Source organism: Hordeum vulgare, chromosome 5H, assembly GCF_904849725.1.
Source record: "Hordeum vulgare subsp. vulgare chromosome 5H, MorexV3_pseudomolecules_assembly, whole genome shotgun sequence".
NCBI lineage: Eukaryota > Viridiplantae > Streptophyta > Magnoliopsida > Poales > Poaceae > Hordeum > Hordeum vulgare.
Genome location: NC_058522.1, coordinates 531,298,697 through 531,309,148, shown reverse-complemented (window position 1 = coordinate 531,309,148; position 10,452 = coordinate 531,298,697). Strand labels below are relative to the sequence as shown.

General features: G+C 42.8%; 1 protein-coding gene across 1 annotated transcript; it reads left to right on the top strand.

Moving 5' to 3' along the window:
- The first annotated feature begins 3,598 nt into the window (after positions 1–3,598).
- On the top strand, positions 3,599–5,018 carry LOC123398436 (peroxidase 57-like). Its single transcript, XM_045092906.1, has 2 exons — positions 3,599–3,861; positions 4,050–5,018. The coding sequence occupies exons 1-2, from the start codon at positions 3,637–3,639 to the stop codon at positions 4,806–4,808; spliced, it is 984 nt and encodes a 327-aa protein (XP_044948841.1). The 5' UTR covers positions 3,599–3,636; the 3' UTR covers positions 4,809–5,018.
- Positions 5,019–10,452: the final 5,434 nt, after the last annotated feature.

Genomic DNA, 10,452 nt, shown 5'->3' with positions numbered 1-10,452 from the left:
TAAGAGCATCCTAAATATTGGGTTTATTGACCCAGATAAAATATATATAGCGACGCTAACTCACAAACCCAAGGAGACGGAGGAAAACCTTCTAAGGTTTCTAACAGATCAAAATTTCTGTGACCACATACTGTTTCCATACAACTTCAGGTGAGGGTCTTTACTCTGTTGTGTCCATTCACTTATAAGTGTAATTGATAAGTTACTGACATATATATATATATATATATATATATATATATATATATATATATATATATATATATAGACACACACACACATGTGCAGCTTTCATTGGATTCTGTTAGACATTCAAATTGATAAGGGAAGAGTTGATGCCTTCGACCCATTATCGAGACCCTTGAAACAGTTCCAAAGCCTGCAGGACATGCTCCAAGGGTAATTTGAATCACTCTTGCGCTCTATCGGTCTCTTTCGATGATTTTCTGATATATCAATTAATGAAAAACTTAGCAAATCATTATCCTTGTCGGGCAGGGTTTGGAAGCGGTTCAAGTGCGTGACTCCCGGTAACTTTCCTGAGAAGCTGACCTTTAGAGCGGCTCAGGTAAGTAGTAGTATGATATAATTCTATTAATTTTCAATACATTTATGATGCTAGATTATTATTTTGATTATATATATTCTATTCTCGTAAAGTGCGACCAGCGGCCACGGGGAACGCATCTATGCGGATACTGTGTTTGCGAGACCATTCGCACGTTTACCTCTGAGTTCAAGGATCACAGATTCGACGTAAGCAATGAACATTCACACCTCTATTTTTACCCGTCATTCTTTGTTATCATGATTGATATTCATATTCATCTCCTCTTCTTATATAGCACACGACCATGAGGACGAAGGTCCTACCAGAGCAACGCGCGATTGCTGTTGCAGAGGAGCTTGCGGGATTTCTGAGGACGGAAGCTATAGAAGACAAAGGACGATTTAGTGTAGCTAAGGGCCATTACTGATGTTCGTCCATGTAATCGAATAGACGGGCTCTAGTCCCGATAATTCAGATCTCCATATAATTGTGTATATATATGATCGCTTGTAAGATAAGTTAATCTTATATATATGCATAATTATTTCTATTTAAATTATATGAAAACTAATTCCCGAACACCAAACGAGGCATCACGTTAATCTCCCGAACACCTAAACCCTAAAACCCTAAAACCCAAAAATAATTTCATTCAAAAATAATCCAAAAACCAGCAAAATCTGAAAAATCTTTAGTCCCGGTCCGTGTAACGAACCGGGACTAAAGGGCCTGCCCCTGGGGCGCTACGAGGCGCCCACGTGGAGCACCTTTAGTCCCGGCTTGTAAGAGGGTCGGGACGAAAGGTTAGGCCTTTAGTCCCGTCCCTTTAGTCCCGGTTGGTGAACCGGGACTAAAGCCCCTTACGGGCCGGGGCTAAAGGCCCCGTCCCCACTAGTGATTTAGAGATGCAATGGTTGGCTAGTTTTTGCCAAAGACTTGTCTGCCCTTTTTAGATCATACGTGTATGCTTTAGTATAAACTAGTACCATTAAGTGACTTATTTTCAATTGGGAAACATAATCTTGAACTACACGTCAATGGTGAATGGACACGTCGCAATGTACATATATGACTGGTATTAAAATAGTTCCCACCGTCTAGATAACTAATGTATATACATGCTCTTGTTTAGATTTGTTTTGAATTTGGAATCTGAGGCAATGAATTGATCTGGCGTTCGGCTTACTGGAGCATCCAAGTTATACTGGTTGGTGCTTGACCTCACGTTTTGGTTTGCTGAAAGAGAAGTACTGAAATTACAGTTTTTCTTTACCAATGTTTACCTTCACCAATTTATTTTATTAGTTTTTGAAAAGGAGGAGTATCCCTGTCTCTACCACAAAATGATGCATGCAGTCATATATTCTTTAAGAAAGATTCAACATAAGTGTGCAATATCATACAAAGTCTCGTTTCTAGATAAACATAACGAGATATAGTAGAAGTCCCAACCGGCTAACCATAGAACTATATGCGTGACCACCTTTTCTATTGTTGGACCGCTATTCAAATCGGTTATAGATATCCCGTGCTACCATCTTTCATAGGTTGCAGCCATAAGTCATGTGTTCATTGGCAGGGACGAAGCCCACATGCAAGCATAGGGGGGCAAGTTTGTTCATCGAGGGGGCAAAGTTCATATGAAGTAAAAAAATTAGCTACAACAACCATTATTATAGTAGAAAAATCAATTTGTTAGGGGGGGCTACCCCCCGTTGTCCCCCACCCCCCCCCCCCCCCCTAGAATCGTCCCTGTTCATTGGGTTCCACAAAACTGAGTAACAAACACGTATGGTTCCACGTAGTTGCCTTTTAGATAACCTGCAAAAAAATTATGATATTACATGTATTAAAAGTGACATCATTTGATAGATCCATATGGACCAAAGTAATGTGCATACTCCAACTTAACTATGTGCCGCAAACTTAGACTCTAACCTGTTTAGCCAAGTCCCAAATAATGTGGGAATGTTATCGGGAAGACTAAGGTTAAAAGCTACCTGAACCGTCCGCCACAGTAGCCTGACAAAAGGATAGTCAATAAACAAATGTTGGATTGACTCATCATTGTCACAAATATAGTACAGTTTGCTACCCTCTCAATTGCGTTTTATAAGATTATCTTTAGTAAGAATCATCTGTTTGTGTTCAAACCACATAAAGATTTTTATCTTGAAGGAAACCTTTATTTTCCAAATATGTAGAGAGTGGTGTTTATCATTTATGTATACGTAGACTTCACTGAGTATACATCTGACGCCAAAAGTTTCTAACGCAGTGTTTCTGGTTTATTAGGGAGGTTAATATGCATCAACCTACTCATAAGATGTAACCGTCTATCCCATTTGGCTCCTATGAGTAACCTTCTGAACTGAATGCCGCAAAAACAGTAAGTACATTATTTTCTTTTCAAGATCCCCAACGCTTCCATTTTCTCTCCAAATTTTCCAAATGTACTTTCCTTTTGAATCTATCCTGGTTTTAAAATTTGTTCCTTCAGAATTTGAAAGGCTAATCACCTGCAAAAAAAAGGAAAGACCACCAATTTCTGGGTCAAATCAAACTAAGACTAGCTGTAATCAAGCTAGATAATTGCATACAAGTGGTATCATTTTTAATGCCTTGTGCAACTTTTGAATGTTATATTTGAAACATTGACAATGGTGAGGGACATACTCTTTTGATTGGTACTCTTATATGTAACTTTCAAGACAAACAATTAATTCTTAGTCAGTTCTGTTTTTAAAGGAAACACTATCGAAGAGACACCGTATACCACACTGGATATCATGGTTGACATCCTTGCCAACAAAAATCAGGATGCCTCCAAAGGTCCCGAAATCAAACCACAATATTATAGTACTAATTTCGAGCAAGGGGCAGCAGCTAGCACATACCCACTTGCTTAATTGAGAAAGAATGGAATCTACGTACGTGATCTCCACGACCAAACATCCGACAACTTCAAGGAGACCGTGTCCTCCCCTAACCTATAGTATAAATAGGATAGACATAATCACATTGCTTCTCACACCTCATAGAGCTCAAGCACCAAGGGTAGCAATTATCTAGCTAGCTAGGTAACGATGGAGCATACAAAGGCAGCAGTGCTAGTGGTGGTGCTCGCCGTCGCCGTGCTTGGGCTTGCGACCGACGGCCAGGCGCAGCTGCAGAATGGGTTCTACACTGGCAAGTGCCGTGGCAACGACGTGGAGGCGGTGGTCCGTGGTATCGTCAAGGCCCGCTTCGCCCAGGACAGCGCCATCGTCGCCCACCTCCTACGCTTGCTGTTCCACGAGTGCGGCGTCAATGTATGTATTGTGTATAGGAGTATTATAGTACAGTAGTCATTATATTATACTAATGTGCTGTTTGATTCATACGTGCGCGCCATTAAATCTTCTACAGCACATCCACAGATAGATCGACTAACAAATCCGGTTTTTTTCCTTATTTCAAAACGGAAAACTAATCTGTTGGACTATATATACGTGTATAGGGCTGCGATGGCGGGCTGCTGATCGACGGCACCGGCACAGAGAAGACGGCATCACCAAACCTGAGCGTGAAGGGCTACGATCTCATCGCCACCATCAAGATGGAACTTGAGAGGCGGTGCCCCGGCGTGGTATCCTGCTCCGACATCGAGATCCTCGCAACCAGGGACGCCGTCAATGCATCCACGGGACAAGGATACGCGGTGCGCACCGGACGCAGGGACCGCCGGCGGTCCATAGCCACCGACGTAAACCTTCCGGGGCCAGATTTCACGGCCCCGCAGGCAGCTGCTTTCTTCCGCACCCTCGGCCTCAGCTCGGACGACATGGTCGTTCTGCTGGGCGCGCACACGGTTGGAGTCACTCACTGCAGCATGATCAAGAAGAGTCGTCTTTACAGCTACGGCGGCAAGGCTGGTGCAACGGACCCGAGCATGGACCCGGAGCTAGCGTCCATATACAAGACGTATGTGTGCCCTAACACGGCATCATCCGATAACAACATCGTGTTTCTAGACGACCGGTCCAGCGCGTCCAAGCTGGACAACAGCTTCTACAAGATGTTGCAGCGCCGCCGCGGCGCGCTCATGGTCGACCAAAACCTCTACGGCGACGGCTCCACGCGTTGGATGGTCGACAGGCTCGCCAATACCGACCATTTCCGTTGGCTCTTCCCGCAGGCGCTCGTGAAGCTCGGGGAGGTCAACGTGCTCACCGGCACACAGGGAGAGGTCCGCAAGCTCTGCAGCAAGTTCAACTGATGATATCATCATCATTTTCTGAGGAAACATCCGATAAGGGCGAGACTTTTGTGTTTATTTCCAGTCGGATTGGTTGTATTTTTATCTCCTTTTTGGTTTTATTCGGACTCATCTTGATGTACTTACTTCTGACCGCACCTTCCATTCTTTTGATGTGCGTCGCATTGATTACTTTCTAATAAAATGTTATCTTATATGATCGAGATCAACAATAACAGGATAGATGTTGTGCACATATATACGTTTCAGTCACATATCTCTACTATTATATATAAAAGATCTACTCCCTCCGTTGCCCGCAGGTGCCCTCTTGAACATTGGCCGTGAGCACCGCTGGCCGCTCGGACCTATGGCCACCGGCGCCCTAGAGCTCACGCCTCACGCCGTCGATTTTTCCTAGGTGGCTAGCTTGGCATTTTACACATTCAAGTTGTTTAAATAGCGTTTGATTGTACGTAATAATTATATGCACGTGTCTTTCTAAAAAGACAGTATGAAAAAATTATATTAGCAGAAAAAGTCCTTGTAATGTACTTCCTCCGTTCGGAAATACTTGTCCTAGAAATGAATATAATTGATGTATCTATAACTAAAATAAATCTAGATACATTCATCTCTAGGACAAGTATTTTCGGACGGAGGGAGTACTAAATTAGTAGAACATGATAATTAACATTGGATCTATTGTAAATCTGTAATGGTGGAGCGTGATCGTGATAAACCAAAGATATTTCGCACCGCTAGTTATGCCAAAAACTTTTACAAACTGCATCCAAAAAAGTCAAGTTATGTGTAATCAGATGACACGGATTTATCAGGTCAATTACGTAGTGTGACATTTACTACTTGTATTACTAGTAGAACCGGATGCATTGCAATGTTAGAACGAGCAGAAACCTACAAGCATTGAGCAACTAGCATGGCGAATCATCATAGGAGTATTTGGACATTTTTTTTAATAAAGCACAAGAAATAGGAACTGAGCTCAACAAGTCTTAATTGATATTATCATTTTGTCTATATTATTGCATTGAGTAATTATGTCGTAGCCTAGGTTGCCATTGCACATAACTGATGATTAATAGTACAAAACAATTAAACTTATTTTAGAAATTATGTTTACTTTCTATTGTTCATATAGTAACATATGAGCAAGTTATTTTCTGTTGCCTCCGTAGCAACACACAGACACTTTGCTAGTAAGCGAATAGACCCGGATGATGGGGTTGTACATTAGGGGTAGGGCCATGGACCTGCATTCCACAGTCCACCTAAGGCGCCATATGGACATCAATGTCTCACCCTCGTAATGTCGCTCGCCAGTTGTAGCGCACTTTATATAAGCCGCACCCGAGCTTCTGGACAAGGTTTGAGCATTCTGTATTCTCACACCAGCCTCCGGGCTCGAGACGCAGGGTCTTTACCACTCCCGAGTGGGGCCTGAACTCGTACATCCGAGTGTAACAATGCGCTGTAGCTAGGCTTTGTCCCTCGTTCGTACCCCTGGTACTATTGTCAGGTTCATTCCCACGACAGTTGACGACCACCTTGGGGGAAGCACGTCTAGCGAAATCTGGCACATTTGGAATTTCCATTCTTTCCGTCATCATGATGACAATCGTCGGCGATATCCTCTTCGTTTCACTCAGCTTCACCCGCCGAAGACTCGACGTGGCTGCACGACGCGCCATTGGACACCGACGCTCTGCCAGCTCGAGGTTCTTCACGCTTTAGCGCGATAGCGCACGGGGTCATGATTCGATAGCCGTCAATGGCATATCATTCGGTACCCCCGCATCCCGTTGCGGTTCTTCAAAAGCACTCCAGGCACTCACGACTGCAGCGTTGGATCAAGCATGAGGTGGACCTTCACGCCACCTCATGGCAAGTGGCCCTGCTGATGAGGACATCAACACCATTGTTACACCCAGAGCCCCAGTTGTTATACATACTGGATCAGTTATTAGAGCTCGCCCACGCCAATTAAATTACCAGGTACTTTCGTTTCTTGGAAATCCTTCTAATGTTCGTGAACATATGATGTTGACTAAGTTAGATACTTTTGTTGTACTTATGAATGAAGGACCTAGCATGGACAAGAAGGATATTCGTTGTAGCGGGATCAAAAATGGAGAAGAAGGTGCACACGTGGAAAAGAATAATGGTTGTCCGGTAGATCATAACCGGAGAGGGAATTCACACACTATTTCATTTCGGTTCTTTCCCGGCACACATGTAGAGATGCAATGGTTGGCTAATATTTACCATACACTTGTGCACTCTTTTTAGATTATAGTGATTTTTTTAATATGGGAACATAATTTTCATATCGTCTCGAAATATCTTTGCATGATCGGTTCTTTGTTGGATATTGAATGCCATATCAAGGTAAGTTGGTGTGACGTCCGTTAGGAATTTCTACTTGATGACATCTTGCGGGGACAAGGTGATGCCATATCCCTTCAATGCAAATGCTAGATCGTTGAGTCTTGTAAAGATGTCGGTTCTTGTTGCAATGTTCCTCATTGCAAACAAGTCCATCTTGCTCTTCAAGACGGTGAAGTTGTAGGTTTTGAGATTTGAATTGCCTTCATGCAATATTTCAAGAGCCTCCCAAGCTCCATTGGAGGTGTCGTAGAGAAAAATACATTGAACACGATGGCATCAACACTCTTGATAATCATAGACAACGCAAGAAAGTCAAAATATCTAACCTTCCTTTTCCGCATGGGGTGGAGGTTGATTAGAAGGATCAACAAAAGGAGCAACCATTCTTCTTTACCATTTGGATAGCATTTTCTAATCGACACTCTCACACAAACGAAATCCCGCTCGCTCGCCCGGCTCCCGCCAGCGGACGGACGACCCAACACCGCCCCTTCCTCCGCCTCCCTCCCTTCCCCCTCGCCACCGCAGAGGGCGCGGTCGGGTGAAGCCCAGCCGGCATCGACGCTGGTAGGAGTCCTTCCTCCTCCCTCGGCAGGTGGAGGCACCATGTTGGTACGGGAGCGGCGCGGCGTCTCCTGACTGCAGTAGTGGTGTAAGTGCACGTTGGTGGCGCAACTGCTGCATGGCAGCGGGGATGAGTGTGCTCAGTCGGCCCCTTTGGTTGGGTCTGCTGCGGTTCGGTCTCCTCAGATCTAACGCGGCGGCCACCATGGTGGTGCGAGGCGACCTCCCTACGCTGGCTACGTACAGGCCTCCTGGTGGTCGTGTGTTGCGGGGGTGGTGCCCGATTTGGTGGTCTTGACGCAGGATGACCGAGATCTCGCGGCCACCATGGCGGGCCGCGCGGGCTAAAGATGGCTTGGGTTGCAGTCGGCTAATTCTTCCTTGGTGTTGGGTAGAGGTAGCCGCGGTGTGGTGGCGGCGGTGGCGGTGCGAACTGGGGTAGCTTCAGACGGCTTGGTGGTGGCGTTGGGGACATCTGTCTGGTGGCACGAGTGCGAGTCCGACGGCTTCGATGCTTGGAGCTCGTTGGACGGCGTGAGTTGGGCAGTGACTCAGCGTGGTTGTTGTTCCGGCCATGGGTGGCTCCATGGTAGTTTGGCAGGTCGGCTGCGGCGGCGGCGGGCGGCATGTTTCAGCGTCGGCTCGTTCATATGTGTACATGTCTTTTGTCGTCTCATCTCTATATTGCATTTCTTGTTTCATCTATTTTATGATAGTCATATTTTCCCTTTGTAACATATGAGTTGAATAGTTGAAAAATTGATGATGTGGCTTTGAATGGTGCATTTTGAACACACAAAAATCTGGAGTTTAAATAAGTTCAAAAATGAAATCCCTTTATAACAAATGAGTTTTCGTATGAAACCCTGATACTTCAAAAGAAATTGTCCGTTTTGTACACGAAGTGCATCAAGTTTTTGCCGCAACCCTCTCAACTTTTTAGCACATGCTATGTTGGTGAAATGATGATACCATGCAAACTTTCAATCTTTTCGGAGTTAATTTGTAGTGCTTTTTCAATTTAAAGGTCATTTAGCTCAAAAAATCAGTAAATGCATGAAAAATACCAAATGGAGTCAGAAATAGTTGAATATTCATGATGTGGCTATGAATGTTGCATTTTGAACACACAAAAAGTCTGGAGTTCAAATAAGTTCAAAAAATGAAATCCCTTTGTAACAGATGAGGTTTCGTATGAAACCCTCATACTTTGAAAAAGATTGTTCGTTTTGTACACGAAGTGCATCCAGTTTTTGCCGCAACCCTTTCAACTTTTTAGCATATACTATGTGGGTGAAATGATGATACCATAGCAACTTTCAACCTTTCCAGAGTTCATTTGTAGTGTTTTTCAATTTAAGGATCATTTAGCACCCAAAAAATTAGTAAATGCATGAAAAATACCAAATGAAGTCAGAAATGGTTAAAAATTGATGACGTGTCTTTGAATGGTGCATTTTGAACACACGCAAATTCTGGAGTTCAAATAAGTTCAAAAAAATGAAATCCCTTTGTAAAAGATGAGTTTTCGTATGAAACCGTGATACTTCGAAAGAAATTGTCCGTTTTGTACACGAAGTGCGTCCCGTTTTTGCCGCAACCCTCTCAAATTTTTAGCACATGCTATGTGGGTGAAGTGATGATATCATGCCAACTTTCAACCTTTTCAGAGTTCATTTGTAGTGCTTTTCAATTTATGGGTCATTTAGCTCAAATAAAATCAGTAAATGCATGAAAAATACCAAATGAAGTCAGAAATAGTTGAAAATAGATGTTGTGTCTTTCAATGGTGCATTTTGAACACACAAAAAGTCTGGAGTTCAAATAAGTTCAAAAAAGGAAATCCCTTTGTAAGAGATGAATTTTCGTATGAAACCCTAATACTTCGAAAGAGATTGTCTGTTAGGTACACGATGTGCATCCAGTTTTTTCCGCAACCCTCTCGACTTTTTAGCACATGGTATGTGGGTGAAATGATGATACCATGCCAACTTTCAACCTTTTTAGAATTCATTTGTATTGCTTTTCAGTTTAAGAGTCATTTAGCTCAAATAAAATCAGTAAATGCATGAAAAATACCAAATGAAGTCGGAAATAGTTGAAAAATGATGATGTGCCTTTAAATGGTGCATTTTGAACACACAAAAAGTTTGAAGTTTGAATAAGTTCAAAAAAATGAAATCCCTTTGTAACAGATGAGTTTTCGTATGAAACCCTAATACTTCGAAAGAGATTGTTTGTTTTGTTTATGATGTGCATCCAGTTTTTTCCGCAACCCTCCCAACTTTTTAGCACATGCTATGTGGTTGAAATGATGATACCAAGCCAACTTTCAACCTTTTCACAGTTTATTTGTAGTGTTTTTCAACTAAAGGGTCATTTAACTCAAAAAAATCAGTAAATGCATGAAAAATACCAACTGAAATCAGAAATAGTTGGAAATTGATGATGTGTCTTTCAATGGTGCATTTTGAACACAAAAAAAGTCTGGAGTTCAAATAAGTTCAAAAAAAATAAAATCCCTTTCTAAGAGATGAGTTTTCGTATGAAGCCATAATACTTCGAAAGAGATTGTCTATTTTGTACACGATGTGCATCCAGTTTTTGCCGCAACCCTCTCAACTTTTTAGCACATGTTATGTGGGTGGAATGATGATACCATGTCAACTTTCAACAATTTTAGAGTTTATTT

Bases quoted from the DNA above. Each gene is read 5' to 3' on its own strand.
- LOC123398436 (XM_045092906.1), top strand. From the start codon at position 3,637: ATGGAGCATACAAAGGCAGCAGTGCTAGTGGTGGTGCTCGCCGTCGCC. The intron at 3,862-4,049 runs GTATGTATTGTG...ATACGTGTATAG, and splicing joins TCCACGAGTGCGGCGTCAAT to GGCTGCGATGGCGGGCTGCT.